General features: G+C 33.2%; 2 protein-coding genes across 2 annotated transcripts; one reads left to right on the top strand and one right to left on the bottom strand.

The window, feature by feature from the left end:
• Positions 1-9,372: 9,372 nt before the first annotated feature.
• LOC149550822 (uncharacterized) lies at positions 9,373-9,792 on the top strand. The gene has a single exon (XM_089790008.1). It carries the CDS (start codon positions 9,373-9,375, stop codon positions 9,790-9,792), a length of 420 nt encoding a protein of 139 aa, XP_089646134.1.
• A 1,394-nt stretch (positions 9,793-11,186) lies between these two features.
• On the bottom strand, positions 11,187-22,590 carry LOC149550821 (GDSL esterase/lipase At2g04020-like). The gene is made up of 3 exons (XM_089790006.1): positions 22,416-22,590; positions 22,212-22,267; positions 11,187-11,276 (listed from the first exon to the last, which is right to left on the bottom strand). Exons 1-3 carry the CDS (start codon positions 22,588-22,590, stop codon positions 11,187-11,189), a joined length of 321 nt encoding a protein of 106 aa, XP_089646132.1.
• Positions 22,591-23,421: the final 831 nt, after the last annotated feature.

Genomic DNA, 23,421 nt, shown 5'->3' with positions numbered 1-23,421 from the left:
AGTAACAACTCACAATAAATACACCATCAAAAGTAATATCTAAAAAGTACACCACTAGAGACAAATATAAAAAACCCATAAAGGAGACTTGGCCTACATACTATGGAGTGTCATCACATGAGCCAACTCTAAGGTTACCCTAGTAGTCTCTCAAGACCCCAACCCCCTAGTGACTCTATGCAGACCTAGAAACACCCTCTCATGAAGATGAGGAAACTAGTCATACCTCTTAAGGTATCATCTCCATCTCATCCTTAGTCTATACAAGCACTCAAGACATGGACAAGGAAAAATCTCCAACTTATCTTTTTTATGTATCTCAAAGAAAAGGGCTAGGCAAGATATTTTAATTACTATATTATCACTTGTTACACAACTTACAATGAGTTACCTTGGTAGCCACTTTGGGCCTTGACCCCCATTGCAAGCCACTCCTATAGACATGCACCTAGACTACTTTCCCAAAAATCACAAATCACAATAGTGTCCCATTCCACAAGAGTAATATTGATTGAATTTTGCTCCTTAACAAGCAACCCAAAAAATAACATTGGTTCTCAAAACCCAAGTTCTCATTAATGCTCAATAGCATAAAGTTTATAAAACATAAATCTCAATTTAAATCATAAAGTTCATCATGACATCCAGTCAAATAATCATAAAAGAAATCTAAATAACGCCTCTAGTTCACATCCTAATTTGGCCAACTAAACAACCCATAAAGAAAAACCATCATGAAAATATACATCACAAGACTATAAATAAAATATTAGAAAACACATAGTTTTTAGCCACATGATTTAATTCCACCAATTTCTCTTATTTAGTTTGGGTCATAAGGATGTGTTTAGAAATAAAGTAAGAATATACATGTTAATATAAATTGTTATGCTAATATACTTATTTAAAACAATAAGTATTTAAATATCCCATCTCTTGTGCATATAAAATTTCATTCAATATTATCATGTTATTAATTTAAATAATCTTAAATCATAAATGATTTAATTAATAATATAAATGTATATTATTAGATTAAATACTAATATCAATTTCATTTCTAAAATATTAATTAATTTATTTTTATGAATAGTGACCTTTTCTATTAATAAAATATACTTAGTTTACAATTCAAAAAAAGGGGTTGGGGGATATAAGATCACCTTGTGAAAGAGTTCACACGGCCAAAGCCGGACTAAAAACACGGCCGTAGCCAGAATAAAAAACTATTCATATAAAAAAAAACATATAAACCAACCTCAGGTTGCCAAAGCAGTGCCAACCAAGGGTGGTGGATCATCTTTGTCTTGAAAACCCCAATCATCTTTAGGATTGGGAGGTGGGCTGGGAATAGTCCAGCCATCATTAACAGCAACAACAATAGTGGTAGCCTCCGCATCTTTAACCTCTGGCCATGGAGGAGAAATTGCCAAGTCCAAGCGAGGCCACTTCCCGGAGTGTGCATGGTGAGAACTAGGAGGAGGAGCCGAGGACCAACTAGTACCACCACAAGGTGGGGAAGCCAAGCAATGCCTCCATCCACCATCACCATTGCTGGGAGAGCGACGCCAGGAAGCTTAGGAGCGTGGGGTGTGCGAGTGGCGGTCGGAGGAGTGGCATCGAGGATGACAACTGCAGGGCATCGAGGTCTCCGTTGAGGCATCAAGAGGAACTCTGGCAACAGTAAAAGGAGCATTACCCCAATGATTGAGCAACTCCTTTAGGTAAGCAACTTTGAGTGCAACTTTATTAGCTTGCACCTGAATCTACATAATTACATTATTACAAATGCATGCTTTAGTATACATAACAATGTTAACATCTAAAAAATTGTGTGTGAAAAGAATAACATTCCTATCTTTCCATAGAGAAAATAAGATCTCCAGCTTGAAGGTATGCCAAATCTAGGTGAACTTTTGAGGAAATCTGGGAGAGTCACTCAATAAAATCATATGCCAAGAGAAAGGCTCAGGTCTAAATGGCTTGAAAAAAATCATGAATCCAGTGCCAATAATTCTGAGTATGCTTGTAGAACCAAAAAATATGCAAGAAAGACTCTAGTTGTCCACAAAAGGGGCATCTAGGATCAAGAACCCAATGTGTTTGAGTCAAGGCCTCGGGGGAAGACCTTGGAAGGCCAAGCACCAAGCAAAATGTGCAATCTTGGGTTCAGTTATAGCATTCCATATGGTGTCAAAGCGTTTTCTCCTTTGAGAAAGAGAAGATTGCAAATGCCATCTATGGTTTAGCGTATCCACCATGAGAAGATGAGGCAAAAGCCATCTATAACCCCAACTTGGCTTGTAATTAGAAAAAGGAGTGGCAGGAAACCATCTCCAATCAAGCCACCAAGGGCGAATAGACTGAATCCCCACTTTATGAACTAAGTGAACAGGGATGGAAGAAAGCAGAAGGTCAAAAGTCTGCCGGTCTAAATGGACAAGGCGGTATTGTACTTGCATATCTTCCTAGGTCCTAAAACTCATGGTGAGCTATGAAAAGAGGTCCTTAGGAGTTCTAATGCCACATTTGAAAAAATGTAGAGCACTGGCCCCTTGAGTCTTGGCGAGGGGAGTACCCTGAATGGCAAATAGGGGAGACCACCATATGTTATGTTGATTCAAGGAGAGGCCACTGTGAAATTCATCTCCAACCCATCAAAGCCAGGGCTTAACAACCTCCCAGGCTTTTCAGATGCTCTTGATGACGAAGGAGCCCTGAATGACCACAGTCTCACACATAGGCTTTCCAGATACTAACATTAATTTGACTTCTAGTTAAGTCCAATATTAATATTTACTTTTCTCTTAATTCATAATGCAACTAGAGATAAAATTACAAATTTAATTTAATTATTTATAATTTCTCTCATAAAGTCAAATAGTTATTAACTAAATGATAACAAAGTGAACTCTACCACAACTTTTCTTAAAATATAATAAAATACTAAATATTTATTTATTAACTTCCCTTTTGCATTAATAAATATAAAATCATTTATATGCAAGTAAGAGTTTAATTAGAATTAAATAATCACTAATACTAACATTCACTTTATAACTAAATGAATAATGTTTATTTAATTTTAGAAATTAATAAATTATTATTATTATTAATTTTTAAATAAATAAATAAATCTAAAAATTAAATTATATAAAATAAGAAAACACATGCAATAAGTATTTTCGTATGTCTTTGATCTCTCAAATCATGCAACCATATTATACTTAGTTTTCTATTTTTAGCATATTTATTTTTACATGCATGCAACCTTATTATACTTAGCTTTTTATTTTCAGCATATTTGTTTCCACATGCATGTAACCATACTATATTTAGCTTTCTATTTTTAGCATATTTGTTTTCACATGCATATAGCCCCACTATACTTAGCTTTCTATTTTTAGCATATTTGTTTCCACATGCATGTAACTATACTATATTTAGCTTTCTATTTTTAGCATATTTGTTTTCACATGCATGTATACGTTTAATTACAATGTGCTCTCCTCTCAATTAATCTTTTGCTTTCCAAATAAATATTGCAATTAAATTATTTTAGATGTAAGAAGAATATTCATCTATATTTAGAAAATTCATGATAATCACATAATTCTAATGATAAATTTAAAATTGAAACCCTAACTGTTCATTTTATTGTTTTCTTTAATTTTCAATAATAAAATTTTTGGTATATTGGAAAGGGTTTTATAAGAATACAGTCACAATAATTTTTTACAGTTTTTCTATAATTTTTCTCAATCAATTTTTTTTGATTAATAAGTTTTCCTTTTTCAAAATCTACAACATAATTCTTTATTCAACAAACACTATAGTAAATTAATAAGCAATATGCAAACACTCAGGAAGACATGAAATAAACATATCTTTTTAATAAAGTTCTACAATGAGTTTTCAAACCCTACCTCAAATTAATCACAACTAAAATTTGAGGCAATCTATGAGTGCATGTAAATCTAAACCCTGTGAAATTTTTAACAATTCTTTTGATCCAATTCTGAATTTTGCTCCCCAAAACCTCAAAACCACAGCTAAAATCTAAGACAATATGTAAATGCATGCAAATTCAAACCCTCTGAAACTTTCAACAATTCTTTTGACCCAATTATGAATTTTACTCCCCAAAACCTATGTAATTGTAAAATGAGCTCTAAATCTCTGATAAAGAGTTCTCCCCTGAATTGGGGCTCTCAAAACTACAGCTAAAATTTGAAACAATCTGTGAATGCATGCAAATTCGAATCCTCTGAAACTTTCAACAATTCTTTTGATCCAATTCCGAATTTTGCTCCCCAAAACTTGTGTAATTGCAAAATGAGCTCTAGATCTCTGATAAAGAGTTCTCCCCTAAATTGGGGCTCTCAAAACCATAACTAAAATTTGAGACAATCTGTGAATGCATGCAAATCCAAACCCTCTAAAACTTTCAACAATTCTTTTGATCCAATTCTAAATTTTGCTCCCAAAAACCTGTGTAATTACAAAATGAGCTTTAAATCTTTGATAAAGAGTTCTCCCCTAAATTGGAGCTTTGATTGTGCAATCACAAGAGGGAACTCATTGATCAATTACTGTTTATTACTTTATTACCTTTTACCTTTTCATGCACAACTCTTTTAGATATTTAATTACAAAATATCTTAATTTAAATAATTAGTTTTCTCTCTTTAATTAATTTTCAAAATGTTTTTAATAATATATTTAATAATTTAATTAATAACATTATTTAGAGTTTATTATTAAAATAAAACTCCTAAATAATTATCATTAAATTAACTTAACTGGTATTTTGAGGGATTATTCTTTACAAGTTATGTTGCGGGTTGCTCCACCTTACATAAATGTAAATAGAATAATTATTTCGTATAACTGTTGTCATGTAGGATTTGCGCCTTTAGCGAGATGTAGAATCAAGCTATCCTGTGAAACAACGAAAACTCTCTCGGGTGGTGGGTTGTCCTAAAACGAGAGAAGAATCTCTGGAAGCTAGGCCGGTTCCTAAGTTGTGATCACCTAATCCTAAATTGTACTTGAGATGAGGGTAAGAAATGAAAGAATGAACGATTAAAACTAATCTAAGTGAGGTGATACAACTTAGGAACTAGCCTAGCTTTCAGAGATTCTTCTCTCATTTTAGGACAACCCACCACCCGAGAGAGTTTTCGTTGTTTCACAGGATAGCTTGATTCTACATCTCGCTAAAGGCGCAAATCCTACATGACAACAATTTTCTGGCACGCCCGGTGGGACTACGAACTGCTTCACAGTTCTCTGATTTTCAAGATTTTACTGCTGTTTTGGTGTGAACGACAATATTTCAGCCTTTTTGAAGGTATTTTTATTAACACCTGGCGACTCTATGTTTAAGGTTTATCGCAGATTCAGTTGTAGTTTGGTGATTTTTTAATGAGAAGAGCTCCCAGAAGGACAACAAGAGGAAGAAGAACACCAACAGTTTCAAGGGGGAGATCAATTTCACCATCCGGATCAGATTTTTCAGCATTTGAATATCCTATAATTGAAGAACAGCTAACAAATTCTGAAGAATCCGCAATAGTTATTGAAGATATTGGTTTTCCTGAAGACTTAAGTGTTCGAGATCATTCTGAATCTGAAGGACCCATTTTTGAGCCATTATCAAGGGACCAATTTGTATTTTTAGCATCTACAAGTGGTGCTACAGCTACTATTACAAAACTGAAAACATATCAGCGGAAGATAAGTCAACCTATCCGACCTTCATTACCATTTTCGGCACAACAACAAGTACCATCAGTTCATCAAATGGCTCAAAATTTGCCATTTGTAGCTTTCAATGCTGGCAGCGCCTTGCAGATTGCTGTCCATCATGATATTCCACCAGCAGCATTAAAAAGTGTACCATATTTTACTGGTGAAAATCATGTTTCAGCTGTGGAAAATTTTAAGAATATTGCTACCCTTTGCGGATTACACCAAGTTCAACATGAAGATGTGGCCTTGAAGTTATTAGCTACGTCTTTCAGAGGTAAAGCATTAAATTGGTTTAGAAGTCTAGCAGTAAATTCAATTGATACATGGGATGCATTGGGAAGCTTGTTAATTAGCAAATTCGAAGATAAGTCTGATAATCTTTCTTTGGTTGAACAGTTGACTACCATTAAGAGGCATCCTAATGAGCATATTTCTGATTTTAATTTTTGTTTTCAGCGAACTTGGGATAGAATACCGGCAACTGTTAAGCCTTCTAATGATTATGCATATTTATTTTATTTAAAGGCTTTTAACAGTGATATTTCAGTTATGATACAATCTATGGGAGGGCATACTTTGCCTGATGCATTTGATGTCGCTGTAAGGGCTGAAAACAACTTAATACAAGCTGGTAAACTACCTCCGAGGCCTCCAATGCCTTATTCTGCGAAAATACAGTAGATTATACCAGCTATTATACCACCATTGGCTATAATTTCGCCAATGCCAGCATTACCAGCATTCAATGTGCAGGTTGCAGCAAAAGAACATACTGCTACAGCTCCTATTAGACAGCTACAGGAGCAAAATCAAGGCTTAATTGAGAAAAGTGACATTATGATGAAAACATTGCAGACTTATGGAAATGAGATAACAAATTTAAAGAGACAACAAGGTCAATATAATAAGCCTAATCAACCCTCTTATTAGGAAAGTAGGCAATATAACCAAGCTTCAGGTTCAAATCAACAAAGACAACCTCAAGGACAACAAAGGAATTATGGCCAAAGGACCAATCAGCCATACAATTATGCGACTCCTAGCAATTCAAAGGAAATGGTAGTTGTTCCTCAAAACAACTACGCACATGATGAAGAATGGTGCAATACTTGCAACGCTGGTCATTATTGGTTGGATTGTGCATATGCACTTGAGGCAAGAAAGTGAGATCTTCTGAAAGAGCAACATATTGCAAACCAAGGAGAGTTCCATTCTAAACAAGTGCAACAACAAGTACAACAACAAGGTAATTCTAATGCTACTTTGATGAATTTTACCAAAGATGAGGTTGTTATAGCAGCAAATTTTGATCAAAATCAAACTTGGAAGCCTATATCAACGGGAACAAGGTCAAAAGACCAAGCTGCAAATAATTTACAACAGCAAGCTGATGAATCAAAACAACAATAGGCCAATTCTGGTAACACTCAACTAGGACCATCAAGTGCACAAAAAATGCAGTATGTACCAAAAGGACAGCAAACTCAAGCACAAAAAATGAGCTTACAACCATCACAATAGCAGAAAGAGCCTGCTGTATCAAAGAATCAATCAAAGGTTAGTACCCAAAATTTTAATATTGTGGAGCACTTGAAGAAAACTCATGTTCTTGTCTCTATGTGGGATGTTTTAGCACTCTCGGGTCAAAAAGACATGTTACAGGAAGCATTACATTCACTCACCTTGTCTAATAGTGCTTTGGCAGAGCAAACCCCAACTGTCCTTATAGCTGCAAACAATAATAATTCACAACAACCAGCCAAAATAGTCAAGCCACCACCCTTTTACGTGACAGTCATAATAGGCAAATAACTTGTCCATAATTGCATGATAGATTCAGGCGCCACTAGCTCAGTTATGCCAAAAAAGATCATAGACCAGCTAGGCCTTGAATATGAACCAATTGAAAAGGGGGTAGTGCAGCTGGACGGAACAACCATTGAGACAATTGGAGTTATAAGGAATATGGATCTGACCTTGCATGCTTGTCCTAGTTTTTCGGTTCCCATGGACATATACATCATTGACTTACCCCCCTATTTTTCCATATGTCTATCGCGTGATTTTACAGCCAAAATAGGAGGTTATGTATCTGCTGATTGGTCTCATATGCTTTTTCGCACTAGGTACGGTACTAAGGTAACAATTTCATCTGAACCTATTGCTAAAGATTGCCTTGAACATAATGTTGTCGCTACTGAAAGTAATACTGCAGCTGTTTTATTCGATCAAGAGGAAATTAATGTTGTTTATGAGTCTAAAACGCCCATAGATAATATTCCTGATGTATTGTTAGATGAATGGGCTGCTGAAGATGCTGAAATTTCAAAATCACAAGTTGAAGAACCAAGTTTGGGGAATTACATCATTCATGAATCTACTGATTTTCTGCCAAATATCATAAAAAATGCAGATGTAAATGTAGGACAGAAGGGTAATGAGGTATGGAAACTATTTTTTGATGGATCACACAACAAAATAGGTGCTGGAGGAGGGTGCATGCTTATTTCACCAGCCAATGAAAGGTATTATGCATCTTTCAGGTTTACTTTCAGCTGTACCAGCAATGTTGTTGAATATGAAGCATTGGTAAATGGATTAAAATGGGCTATAAAAAGAGGTATCAACTGTTTACGAATTTATGGTGATTCTGAACTGATTGTTAATCAAGTTAGGGGCGTTCATGCCACTAAAAATGAATTGTTGAAAAGTTATAAACATGTTGTTTGGGATTTAATTGAAGGTTTTGAAGCTTTTAATTTGCAATCTATTCCTAGAAATTAGAATAAACATGCTGACAGACTGGCTGCAATTGGTGCGCAATATGATATTCCTATTGAAATCAGCAAGAATAAAGGAGACAATCATGTAAAAGTGGTTGTTAGACCTGCTGTACCCAACAACGCTGAAAGCTAGCAGGTATTTGATTCAGATCAGCATCTAGTAAATTTTATAAGAGAAGAGGCAGAATTTGCTCAATCAAACCAGTAGAAGTTACAGGACCAATATGAGGACCAGGTTATTCAACTAAGAACCAATAAGCTGCCAAAAGAATTGGTTACCTTAGAGTCCATTTTCAATACTGATGATCAGCTGAGAAAAAACAAATCCAATTTGCAAATTAAAGAGGAACACTATGAAGAAATTGAAGTTTCTGAAGGTAAAAAATTGAAGCTAGGAAAGGTACGCACCCCTGAAGGAAAACAACTTTTTATCAATCTAACCAATGAATTTCAGGATGTCATTGCTTGGAGTTATGTAGATTTAAAAGGGTTCAATCCTGACATATGCCAGCATACCATTGATTTAGCCCCAGGGGCAAAACCAATCAGACAAAAACAAAGGCCAATTAATCCCAAGTTGGAACCCCTTATGATTAAAGAGTTGAACAAGTTAATAGAAAGCAAGATTATTTTTCCAATCAAGCATACTTCTTGGGTTTCAAATTTGGTTCCAGTAAGAAAGAAAAATGGTGAAATCAGGTTATGTGTTGATTTATCGAGCTTCATTGAAGGATAGGCATCCTTTACCCTCAATGGAACAAATCTTGCAAGTTGTTTCAGGTTCCGAGAGATTCTCATTGCTGGACAGTTTTTCAGGATATAATCAAATCCTTGTATGTCTCCTTACACGCTGGTTTACGGTAAAGAAGCTAGATTACCAGTTTCAGTTGAGTTTCCAGCATTAGATTTTATGCATCAGTTAGATATGATTGATGAAGAACCAATGAGGGTAAGGCTGGCCCAACTCAGTGAATTAGAAGAGAAAAGAAAAGATGCTTTACAAATTATTGAGAATCATCAAACTCAGATGAAGAAGACATTTGACAAAAAGGCATCTCCAAAAGATTTCCAGCTGGGAGACTTAGTACTAAAATGGGATGAATTGAAAAGTAGACCTGTAAAGCATTCGAAATTCGATGCCATGTGGGCTGGTCCATATATCATAACCGGAACCACGCAACATAATGCTTTCCATCTATCTACACTTGAAGGAGAAGAGTTGAAAATCCCGGTTAATGGGATTCACCTCAAGTGATGCTTTTGAGGTATTTTTCAGATTATAATAAGTGCTTTGGCACAGTAGAGTAGATGTGTGGTTTAATTTCAAATTTCAATAAGAGCTGTTCCAGCACGTTTAAATTCAAATTTCAGCATGTTAGTTGTTAGTAATAAAGTTGGAAACTACACCACATTATTATCAATCTGCCATCAACACATGAGATACATATCATACAACGCATGGAATGAATTCCAATGCTCTGAATCATACATACCTCATAAGTTCATGACAGGCTCATGATAACATGATGTAATTCCCAGCCATTTAGCCGTAAAGAAATCAGAAAAGCACTCAAGCACATTGTTGGTATAGGTCTTTTTGGAATATTTTTCAGAACAACAACAAGTATACATTCTGATTTTGAATAATGGTTAACTTGAATGAATATCTTACCACACAGCAGCAATATGATGTGTTATCCACCATCATACTAGACTGATATACCACTGTGTATAACATAAAAATACTGAAAAGGGAGGAATGGTCACTCCAAGACAGCCGACATACTGCCCTAGTACAATCATGAACAACACACCACATTGCTGTTATGATGCAAGGTACACATTCAAGCTAATAGTTCAAGTTTTATGGTAGTTTTTTCAATAAATTTTTAGTCAAATCTGAGAGGTGTCATAACAGCTAGCAGCTATCAATCTTCACAATCGCAATACAATTATTATCTCAGAAAAGGGATCATAAAAGAAACACATTTTCCCCTTTACTGTGATACAATTCTATCCTGGTTATCAAAATGAATAGGTAAAAGATCCTATGATAGCAAACAGATCCGCTTGAAAAAGTTTAGTTTTTAGTTTTCAGGTTCAGTTTTCAATTTTCGATTCAGTAAGGCGCATTTATTTCAGCAAGTGTGTTTCAGTTTTCAGCAAGTGAGTTTCAGTTTTTTAAGTTTTGAGAAGGTTCAATTTTCTAAGTGCTGAAGATGACTCTATACCCAATGGATTGACAAGACAACTGGTCTATTACTGTTTAGCAGGCAAACAACCCTGAGAGGTCGCCAAAAATGTTACCAATCTAACATACCTTTTAAATTGTTATGTTTTACGCTAAACTAAATATGTTTTAACTACTGACTAAATGTGTTTAGCTACTGAGAGTATATAGTACAAAACGAAAAGAATGCAGCAATCAAAGTATAGGAAGCATAAGAAAGAGAAATGATCACTTTTTCAGGATACAAGTACCAAAAAAAATACTTTTTACTCAAGTATTCAAAAAAATATTTTTTACAAAGTGTTCATATTTACTCAGTACTTGAATACAATGCATTCAGATATTACTAGTGCTCTCAGCTCCTAACATAAATATCTGAATTAAACACATTGTACAAACAAAAAAGTACTGAAAAAGAGTTAGAAAGGAAAGGTATCCATTGCCTGAACGGAAAGTTGTTGCGTTGAACGCTGAAGGGCTGATCCCGCATCTCCATCTGAGAGTAAAACCTGCAAAAAATAAGTAAAGAAATGGATCAGTTCATATGAACTGAGCAATGAAAGACTTTCCCACCATCTATACTCTGTTGTTTATACAACATGATTATCCAGATAAATATGCTAAAAGGCAAGAAAGCAAGAACAATCCGAAGAAGATAAAACCTATTTTTACTAATGAGTTTTTTCCATGTGCAGATACAGGTATGAAGACTTGAGGCTATAGAAGGATCATGCGTAAGTTACATGCATGAAGCCTTTTGGCTGAGATTGTTCGGGCAAAGACAGAAGATATTGAAGACATTGAGAAGATCATAGAAAGGACGTGCATAAGTTACAAGCATGAAACTTTCTGGTCAAATCAAAGAGGGGCGAAGACAAAAAACTTTGAGGAGATCATTGAAGGAACACACATACATTACAAGCGTGGAACCTTTTGGTTGAATCATGAAACAACATATTACGAGAGGAGACCGTCGAGGGGGCATACATAAGTTTCAGGTATGGGACCTTCTGGTCAAATCATGGAGGACATGTTAAGATAGTAGTCTTAGGCTAAAGGAGTTTCAATTACTTTTGCAAGTATATTTCAACATATATTAAGAAAGTTTAGGTTCAATCAGTCACAAGGTAAATTAGAATTAATTATCAGTGCAAAATCAATAGGAAAAAGAAAGGAAATCTGCTACAGGAAAATATAATACAGATAAACAGGAGTATCAACATCAGTTAAATCATTAATGCTTACTGTTGAGCAGACTGGTAGAGGAATTACAGTAATGGAAAAATAGAATTTTGATGGAAAAGAACTGTATTTTTATGCTGCATTTCTTTGGTAATATATGACATATCAAACTTCTATGAGCAAAGTACAGAGGCAAGAATTCATGATATTCATCTTATTCATGTACTGCATGTTCGTCAAGTAATGATCAGATTTATAGAAGAATGCAACAGTAAGTGACTAATGTTCGGCTATAACAATGAATAAGACAAGGAGCATCAGCAAGATTAGTTTTCATGAGAAGCTAATCACAAAAGTCTCTTATATCGAATGGCATGTTTAAGCAAAAAGAACAACTATAAAGATTAAATGATTTACATGTTCATTATAATCATACAAGTCTAAAAGTATAGATTCAGATAAAGCTTCACATCTAAGGTACATGTTAGAAGAGTGCCACAGTTATATGAAATCAGGGTTTGAATTTAAGGAAAGATGGTATTTTATGCAAGTAAAATATCTAGCTACAGTAATGTGTGGAAGAAACAGTAACACATTCAAAGGCATACAACAGGATAACATCAGGTAAATCACGTTGCTGATTCAGTAACTCAAGAAATACAAAATGAGATACCATTAAATCAAAAGGGTTTGTATCAACTGGATCCAGCTGAAGAGTAAAACGTTACAGTCATTATGTTCAAAAATATTTTCAATCTTATGTACATGGTATAATGTTTGGAAATCCTTTTGAAGTAGCAAACAATACTGTTGATTAAGGAGCATGTAACAGAGCATAACCAGGATTTCCTCAGGATGGCATAACAAATATCACAGTCCAATCCAGATCTATATGTTTTAAGGTAACATCAATAAGAGAACTTCAGATTATTGATCTTTTCAAATACATACAGTAAAAGAGTATGCATTTATCAAAAAACCCTCAAGAGAAATGCCTAAAGGAACAATTATTTCTATAACCCAAAAGAGAAATAGTTAACCATTCTTTATGATTCATATACCCCAAGGTGAATGAGTGAAGCTCACAACAGTTTGTACCCAATCAAAGAAGAAAAGATAACATTTACAATAGGGTTCGAATCTTTAGAATGGGGCCATTAAATGGAGTTTTCATAGCATGTTCTAAATAAACAACAAGGTAAATTCGTACACAACATCAAATTTATTACCAAATGGAGTAAAAAATCACAGAGAATATGCAAACCGATATGAAAATTTTATTGGTATTATCTCAAGTATTGCTTCATATTCGTAACAGCATATTAAAAAAGCTCTTACCAGTAAGGAACCATGTTCAGATCTGTAAGTAAAGTGGCATCTATGGTGAACGTATTGCCATAAAAGGAGAGGTCGTCTAGCACAGAGAAAAATCTCAAACACCCATGGCGTCTAGAAACAAGAGATGGCAGTATAACAAGCTAAAATCAAAAGCCGCTCACACATGAATAAACCCTTCCAACAGCATAAAGAAGCCATTTATAACCCATGAAATCTCAGAGAAGCTCAGAACCCGCAACCGAGTTCATTAAAAAATATGGCGTCCAAGTGAAGAGGAAGATCAACAAATATCACCACAGTAAAACTCGTGGCCATGTAGCAAATAAAATTCATGCTCTTCATAAAAGACGTCTTCAACAATAGAGCAGTCAGCAAACAAAAATCCGCCCAGCAAAGACAAAAATCGCAAACTTCATACAGCCGTGGCTAGGGTTTGAAGAAGCCCTCATTTCTTGCTCTCACGCAAGATACAAAATGCAAACTAAGTCATCAAACTTTCCTCTTTGCATGATAAAGATCCAATTAAACTCCATTCAATGAAATTTCAAATCCGTGAGTGGGAGTCGAGTTTTTATGTATGCTATTTTTATATATAAGAGTTGGATATTATTGCCAAATTCTATTTTTACTTAGTTTTGCATGTATTAAATGAATTACACTTTGATCATTTAATATATATGAAACTAGAAAAAATGATGTTGCATCATTTATATTAATACTAATTTGTTTAAAATTAACAAAATAGAATGTTAATTATTAAAGCATACTAGTATTAGTATAAATAAAAGAGTTAAAAAAAATAGTTTCCATTATAATATTAATTTAATATTAACGTGTTCATTTTAAATGATAAATGATAAGAATAAACACGATAATATTAAATTAATATAATAAAATAAGCTTCAATTGTAAAATTAATATATCAAGTGGTCGTAATTATAAGGCCATTGATTTTATTAATTATTTAATGGAAATTATAAGAGTTTTAAGTATCTTTTATGCCTAAATGCAAGGAGAAAAGGTTGGAAGGATATTTTTGGAAGGAACATTCAATTAACATGGGGTAATCATTGAGGCCAAGTTCAGTTCTAGTTTCACATGCAGATTTATGGGTTATTTGATGATATTTTTAGTAGTCCATGGAGTAGCGATGATCAGTTATGCATGCAGTTCAGATTGAGGGCTTATTTTATGCATATATTGCATAATTAGGAGTAGTTTTACATGCTATTTTTGAGGGTTATTCAGTTTATTCGAGTTTGAGTTTTTGTGCATGATTTTGGAGAGTTAAAGGCAGTTTTGAGTTATCCAGCAGTTGTGCAGGTGATTGAGTGCAGTTTTCAGAGGCTCCTTCATAGTTTTCACCATTTTTGGTGATTTTTCCTAAGCATAATTTTGGAATCCAAGTTAGGGTTATTCTTCTATATATTGTACTTTCACCTCATTATGAGGGACCTTTTTTGGATTCAGATTTTTGCAGATTGCAGATTTTGAGTTGATTGTAAGGGAACTTGTGACAGAGATTTTTTCAGCATTGATTATAGAGATATAGCTGTTCCTTATCATAGATTCTTGTGCGATTTTGTGAATTTCTTGCTTTAATGTTGTGTTCGCCTTCATTATAGTTACATTCCTAGTTGCAAATTTGAATCGTGATACATGTGATTATAGGTCTATGTTTGTGATTATTGTTTCATTGCAAAAAATTGGTGAAACTTAGGTATCCCTTTCAAAGCAGGAGATCTCGATCCTTATATAGAAACACTTTTGTGATTACATGATTGTCTGATATTGTGAATCAATTGTCTTTTTTCGTAGTTTGTGCTGAAGTAATCAAAATTACATTCATAACCATTGGTGTATCACCTCACTTAGATTAGTTTTAATCGTTCATTCTTTCATTTCTTACCCTCATCTCAAGTACAATTTAGGATTAGGTGATCACAACTTAGGAACTGGCCTAGCTTCCAGAGATTCTTCTCTCGTTTTAGGACAACCCACCACCCGAGAGAGTTTTCATTGTTTCACAGGATAGCTTGATTCTACATCTCGCTAAAGGCGCAAATCCTACGTGACAACAATAACCAATCCTTTGAATAATGAATAAATTAGGCATTTATAATGACATAAAGAATGATTCATAATAAGATAATTTAATTTCTTATTAAACTCTCAACAACTTGCAATTTAGTAATTTAGGGAAAGTAATTTAATTTGAAATACAACATTAATGCAAACTACTAAATATTAATTATTCTAATTAGAACTCTATGGATTGGATTATTCGGGTCTACAATCAAGGAATTGATGATTATATTTTTTGACTAACACTTAACGTTTGAAGTGAATGCGGTGTTATGTATGCAGAAATTAGATTCAGATATCCTCTTATCCTCAAGAAGGCATGTTAGACACAGAACAAAAATTTGATTTACATGATTGTAATTAATTGGGGTATGCCCCTTTTACTTATGTATTATATTCGATCCTGGGCAAGATTGGAGGTTTTCTTTCTCCGTTTTTTCCTACCAGTGCTTGTTAGAATGGAGGATAGCTTGTAATTTAGTTTATTTAATAAAAATTAATCATGGCTATGACCATTTATCGATAATAAAAAATCATTAAATTAAATAAATATAACTATGCCTGAATTAGAACTATAACTTTATCTTTAAATTTCATTATTTTATATTTTATTTTCCTCTAGTTTATTGGTTAGTGCAATCACTAATTAAAGCATAGTTTATTATTTAGAATAATAACAATAATCAAAGCTCATTGTTTAAATGCAACTCTAATTTAATTATTATCAAATAAATAATTATAATAAAGAAATATTAAATCTTTAATATTTTAATTATCTTTTTGTCCAACTTTTAAATTAAACTTTTAACTAAAGTACATATTTAATTAATTTATAATTAATTAAATATCATCATATTCTAATTTCTCTTTGACCAATTTTCTAAATTTAGACTTTTAAATTAAAGCACATATTTAGTTAATTTTTTTATTAATTAAATATTCTCATGCTTTAATATTTTCTTTTTAATCAAATAATATTTAATTATATGATTAACTCAAATATTAGAATTAAATCATTTACCAAATAAATCACATAGTGAAATCCACATAAAAGCAACATTACCAAAACAAACCAAAACCTAAAATCAAAAAACACAGACAAAGATAAACTCACGAATTTTAAAAAGGGTGGAAAGTTAGCTATGAGTCCTCCTTGCAAGACAAATATTTAGGCTATGGCTGGGATTGGACCTGAAGATTATCTCCCCATTCTTACCATTGAGTTATTGTGATCCTGACAATTCAGGGAAGTCGATGCCTAGTACCTACATTCTACATAAAAGACAAGCATGTACATGTATATAAATATATCTAAACTAAATAAGCAATGACAGGGAGTGGTACATTGTGTAGATCTTGACTAGTAGGTGACTACGACTCCCTCCCTTAACCATATCAAACATGACAAACAAAAAGATAAAACAAAGACACACACCATACACATGCAATTATGGAGTAAGTACCATAATAATTATAAGTCAAACATCAAATTCTTAGATAGAATAATGCATCATTATGAATATGAAATAATCATCATTAAAGCATCATCTGACACTACTATGAAATAAATCACATTTATTAACTACAAATCATTGAAGCATCATTAATGCGCTAGTAACCATAATCATTAAACAACACATGAAATATAGTCAACTAAGTAATTATTTATTGATATACATGTAATCCAAGTCATGAAATTATTTCATAATTATAAATCCAATACCCTTGAAACTAACACATGCATGAAATAGGCATAAAAAGAGTTTGGTCAATATAATGGAAAAGCAAACTATGGGTGGGCATTACATCATTCCTTGGCAAATAAAATGAATAACACCTATACAGCCCTGATACTTAAGAAGGAAGATCCTAACTCTATACAAGATTATAGACCTATAAGCTTTTGCAATACTATTTATAAAATTATCTCTAAGGTTACAATTAATAGACTAAAACCCATCCTGGAAAAACTAGTTTCCAAAAACTAGAAAAGGTGGTGTGGCGGGAAAGAACATCATGGATGTTGTTATTACCACTCATGAATTGATTCATCCTATGGACTCTAATAGTAAACCTATTATGGCCCTTAAACTTAATATCTTTAAGGCCTATGATAGAGTAAATTATATTTTCTTGGAAGAAGTTTTTTTTAAAAATTGGTTTAAAGGGAATTTCCTTAATATGATTATGCTCTATGTCAAATCTACAAGTATGTGGTGTAGATTAATGGATCCCCCTCCTGGTTCTTTTCTACAGGTATCTATCTAAGAAAAGGTGATCCCTTACCCCCCTACCTCTTTATATTGGTGATTGAAGTTCTAGGAAGAAACCTAAGCAAGCTCAACTTAAATCAATCCCTGAAAGATGTCAAAGTTGCTTCTAGAATCTCCTCATCAACTCATAAATATTTTGTTGATGACACTGTCCTCTTTGGAGAAGCCCTTATATCATAAGCTACTAGATGGAAATCCCTCTTATCTAATTATGCCATGGTCTCATGCCAATAAATAAACCTTCAAAATAGTACATCATTTTTCTTTAATACTACAAGGGAACTATAGGTTCAAATATCCTCCATCCTAAACTATGAGATATCTATGAACCATGATATTTACTTCGGGCTCCAATTCTCTCCCAACATGCTTCCTATCTCTTTTTAGAGTATCCTTGTTGGAAGTATCCAAAAGAAGCTTTTCGGGTGGAAAGGGAAACTTCTTAGTCTTGGAGGAAAGCTTCAACTTCTCAAACCCTAACTCTAAAGTATACTTATATAATTTATGTCTATAGTAGTTATTCATATAAAAGTGGTAGACACTCTTGAAAATGTTCAAGAAACCATCCTTTGGGATAGTACAGAGGATTAAAAAAGTGTCTATTGTTCGATGGGAGCAAGTTTGCAGATTTAAAACTCAGGGAGGACTATGCATAAGAAGTTTAAAAAATGAATAAGGCCCTTATTACTAAAGTCAACTAACAAATCCTTAAAGGAAAAAAGCAATGTTATAAAATTTTGAGCACCAAATATTTATCCTATGGTATTGTTGATTCCTTTTTTTGACAACAACAATACTAATGGCTACTCCCCTCCTTGGAAATAATTGAACAAAACCAAGGGTATTCTCAGAAAAGGAGGTAGAAAGATCATAAGGAATTCCACAGATACCTTATTCTGGATAGAATTGTGGAAGGAGGAAAAATACTTAAGTATGTTTTATAGAACATGCCAATTCAAGATTGACTGGAAAGAATGTTAGGAGTAAGTGTGTTAAACTATTTGATTTGGGAAGACGAGAAAGTTAAATAGATTGCTATAATAAATCTTTGGGAGAAGCATAGATCCATGGGAAGAATCCCTAACACAAGAAGAGAAGACATTGAAGTTATAATAAATAAGCTTCCTAGTACTCTATTTTTCTATCTTGGATTGAAAGATAGATTGATATGAAAATATACCAATAATGCTTCATTTTTTGTAAGATCAACCTTCATATTGCAAGATTTGATAGAAGGCTTTAACCCTATATGCAATTTGGTCGGGACTCTAAAATTTACTCCTTATATAAATTTTTTCTGGTCGACAATGGATCATAATAAAATTTTGACTTTGAACAATTTGTCTAAGAGAGGATTTATGCTCCCTAACAAGTGTATATTGTGTGAAAAAGAGGCAGAGTCAATTGACTGCATTTTTTTTGCAATGTTCCTTGGCTAATTAATTACAGGGGATTGTACTACACTCTCTTCAGACTCATTGGGCTATGTCAAACTTTGTTCATCAATTGATCCATAGTTGGAGAAACTCCTCTTTGGCTCATCCTATTGTGTACAACCTTTGGCTTCAAATTCTTCAAATTGTTGCTTGGATATTGAGGAAAGAAAGAAATAATAGAAAATTTAGAGAAGAGATGAAACTATTCTGGCTTTATTTCAAATTATTAAAAGGTCTATCAAGGATAATGTCCATACCACTACTTATCCCAAATACCTTTTTTTTCCTATTTTTATGAAAATAAGAATAAAGCAGAACTGGAATATCAATCATAGTCTCACTAATTTGAATTGGACTAGCATATGGAAATGAAAGGAAACTAAATGACACCCACTCGACTCCAAATGGTTGAAATGAAATGTGGATGGTTGCTTTAAAGGAAACCCAAGGATCTCAAGGAGTATTAGTGTCACATAATAAAGGGGAATTGATTCAAGGATTTGCAATAAACATAAGCGTGAACTCTACTAATTTTGCAAAAGCTATATATGGAATGTGGCAAGGAATTAAAATCCTTCAAGATCTTAGAGAAAAAAACATCATTGTGGAAGATGATTCAAAACCCATTGCTCGTGTCTTCCTTAATAAGGCTAGAAGCCCTTGGAAAATCCTTAGTCTTATGGAGGACTATAGGAGAAGACTAACTGCATTCAACAATGTTAAAATAAGCCACGTGCTTAGGGAAGGAAGTGGAGTTGCAAACTATCTAGCTAGTTGGGGTTTAGGTTATTCATAATGAATGCATGTGATTGAGATATAATGCGCAAAGGGTTTACAATAATATTTCTTAATGATATTATGCAATAACGCTAAAGATGGATGGTGGAAAACTACTAGTGTAGTTGGATGCTATCCTCGAAGGTCAGCAAATTAAGAAAAATTTATGGTTTGAGATAGACTTATCAAAAGTTTTCCTTTAACCCCTTTGAGTGTTTAAATTTGAAAAATGGCAAGAAACATGAAATTCCCAATCTTGATTAAAAATTTTTGAAGGAAAAGTATGCTATCTAAATTTAATAAAGAGAACAAAAACAAGAAAAGGAATAACAAGTTTAGAAAACTACTAGATTTTGAGGAGCCTTTTACTACTAAAGTTGTTATTTATTGTGTCATTAATAATGAGATGAACGAGAGATTTGATAAAAGAAAGTGCAATCAGAAGTACAATTTTGTATTTATTACTATTAATTCCCTAATAGGTGATGACTGCGAAAATGGTGCTAAAAAAGTCATCAATCATGTTACTTAGCATGAGGACATCCATTTTCCAAGGAGTGTCTTAAGTATGATTATCTTTGACCATTGCTTTGTACTATTGGAAAAATTGAGATGGTATATTTTTCTCGAAGTTTCTCCCAGTATAGATCTTAGTGAAAGAATAGAAAGAATTGGTATAATGTAGAAAGTTGAATAAAAGTAGATGAATATTACATAAAATTTAAAGGAAATTCAGGAGGTACAAGATTCAAGAAAAGGTTAGAATCATGGGAGGTCTATTAAAGAAGGTTGAGCTGAGAGAAATCAAGGAACTGAAGAAAAATGTGAAAATCTAGAATTACTTCCAAAATACTGGTTTGGGGTGCTACTTTTAAACTAAGGGGATTTAATAACCTTTTGTCTTTGAAATTTGTCAATTCCTAGCATAAGGGAATAGTGATGATTGGTAGCCTTAAGTTTGTTGTTACTCTTGAATTAATTGTCAAAGTGACTACGCTAAAATGTGAAGGGTTTGTGTTGAAACGAAAAACTTGGTGAAGCACAACCTTAGAAAGAAGTTCTTCAAGGATGGCAAAAAACCTAAGAGGGTCAAATCCAACTATGGGTGTGATAGATTTTCACTCCCTCCCCCTTTTCTATTGTTTATTCATGGGTCATGAAATATTTTACCCTAAAAGGATTTTTCAACCCATATCATGCTTATCACTTTCCTCTTCTCAATTTCCTATGTAATCAGGAAAAAATAAATGTGTTATTTTTCCTGCTTTTCTCTCCTAGTAATAGCATTGCAAGTTGTGATATCCCCATTTTAGCATATAATTTGAATAATAAATAAATATTATATATAAAATAATATTAATAGTGATATTAAAATAATAATATTTTATAAAGTAATATTATATTATAATCATATAATGATATCATATATATCGTATAATAATAATAGTAATCTAATATAATTAAGATTAAGATATATTTTAATTTAGCAACGTGCTATATTAATAAAGTATTATAATCTTATAATAGATATAGTTGATATATTATTAAATTAATATATATTATAATATAAATATAAATATACTATATTTTAATACAAACTAAGCTTATAAATATATAATTAATATAATTATATTATTACAAATATAATATAATTATTTTGAAGGGATATTACAAATGGTATCAGAGCATCGATCTTACCATCCTACGAAATGACACATAAATTTAAAGAACACCGATATTTAAATTTTTTTAAAGCAATATCTTATTTGATTAGACTGAATTGTAAAAATGTCAGTATCTTTCCATCCTAAAACAATTCAACAATGCATAAAAAGGTTGGAAGCTAAAAATATTATTCACAGCACCCTTGAATTATCCGAATTGTAAAAATGTCAGTATCTTTCCATCCTAAAACAATTCAACAATGCATAAAAAGGTTGGAAGCTAGAAATATTATTCACAGCACCCTTGAATTATCCCAATTTTCCTAATTTGTGGATTCATCTACATTTAAAGTCATGCCAACATCATTCTCGAGACTAGCAAGCCATCACTCCTATATTGAAGACTTGGGAAATACAGTTGATGTGGAAAGGCTGAGCTACGCCCTCAATCCTGAACTCATGCCCATTTTCTCTTACTCACAATGCATGGAAGGGAAAATGAACAAAGTTGAATGAATAAAAAAATAAGAAATAACTTCACGTAGTGTCCATATAATCAGAAAAAGAAACATTCTAATGAATGGCAGGAAAATTAAATATAAAGATGCACACAATCATAATCTACAAATAAAAAATCAAGCACTCTAGATTGTGAAAAAACTCTTGCAACTAAATATGAAATGCCTTACACTAAGCTCTACAGTGAGATTATCTAAGCCAGATCTAGCTGAAGCAAAGCTGACACCTGTGAGAAGATCTTGGGTGGTGATTTGAGAGTCCAAAATGGCGGCAGTGTATCTTTCAGCCCCAACCCTTGAGCTTCACATCAAAATGCTTGTGAAAACACGGAAAAAAAATGTGAAATGAAGAAACCAAGTGAGTTCCACACATACAGATGAAATCTGCTGAGAGTTTTTCATTAGAGAAGCGGCCTGTGGGCTTTCCACCCATGAAATCTTGACTGTACGGAGGATTGTTGCCTCTCACAGAGGTGGGTATGAAGTCATTGTTGCTTGGATCAAAGAGGGAGTCACTGAATGTAAAGAGAGCGATAACAGAAGAAGGCATTGTTATACACTTTTTACGGATTTGAAACCAGCGATTTAGATAATGGACAGATAAGTCTATTGAAGTTGGAGCATTTAAATTTTAGGATGGGCATATCCATATATTCATGGACAAAAATAACACAGATATTATTGTTCAGAGCTGAAGTACAAATAAGTATATATAGAGCTGTAAGTTAGCCTATATAGCGATTTGAGAAGTTAATAAGCTAACGATTCCTTGCAATGTCAATCTTTAAGTAGGAGAGAATGAAATATATGGTTGGCTATAAAGGCAGTGAAACGTATGGCCGCTGGTAAGAGACTAAAGTGGATGGTAGAAGGCAAAGAGTGAAGTGTAAAACCAGCTGGAGACATAGTGAAGCATATAGATGATTAAAGAGAGACTTCATCGGTGAGAAGTTGAAGCATTAGATTTCTTAAAGTTTAAATATAAACATCAACTCTTCCATTAAATCAGTAAAATAAGCTAGGCACCAGCGAAATAATGATGCAATGATAGAATGCGAGAAGAGAGATATCTAAGCATCAGTGTGCCAGGGAATACCTCATCTGTGAAACTATGTTTTCAATTGCATTGAACCATTGATCCTTAAATAGAAATTAACATGACGTGGTAATGGGATCATATTTCAGAAAAATAAATATAATAGATTAAAATTTGTATTAATATGACAATCGACATCAGAGGGATACACATCGCCAAAGAGATAGACATCATAGGAATGCCAATACATCAGAGTTACAATAGTTGACGTCCCTCCTTCGTTATGGAGCGGACTGCAGACAAATACTTCAATGATGGGCATCGCATTATTCATAAATATAGAAA

The sequence above is a fragment of the Cupressus sempervirens genome, chromosome 6, assembly GCF_028749045.1.
Source record: "Cupressus sempervirens isolate cs-2001-9-10 chromosome 6, ASM2874904v1, whole genome shotgun sequence".
Lineage (NCBI taxonomy): Eukaryota > Viridiplantae > Streptophyta > Pinopsida > Cupressales > Cupressaceae > Cupressus > Cupressus sempervirens.
The sequence above is the reverse complement of the archived record's forward strand: the minus strand, read 5'-3'. Positions and strand labels throughout refer to the sequence as shown.

Bases quoted from the DNA above. Each gene is read 5' to 3' on its own strand.
- LOC149550822 (XM_089790008.1), top strand. From the start codon at position 9,373: ATGTCTCCTTACACGCTGGTTTACGGTAAAGAAGCTAGATTACCAGTT.
- LOC149550821 (XM_089790006.1), bottom strand. From the start codon at position 22,590: ATGCCTTCTTCTGTTATCGCTCTCTTTACATTCAGTGACTCCCTCTTT. The intron at 22,268-22,415 runs GTATGTGTGGAA...ATCTTCTCACAG, and splicing joins ACTCTCAGCAGATTTCATCT to GTGTCAGCTTTGCTTCAGCT. The intron at 11,277-22,211 runs GTAAGGCATTTC...TATTTTTTGCAG, and splicing joins ATCTCACTGTAGAGCTTAGT to GTTTTACTCTCAGATGGAGA.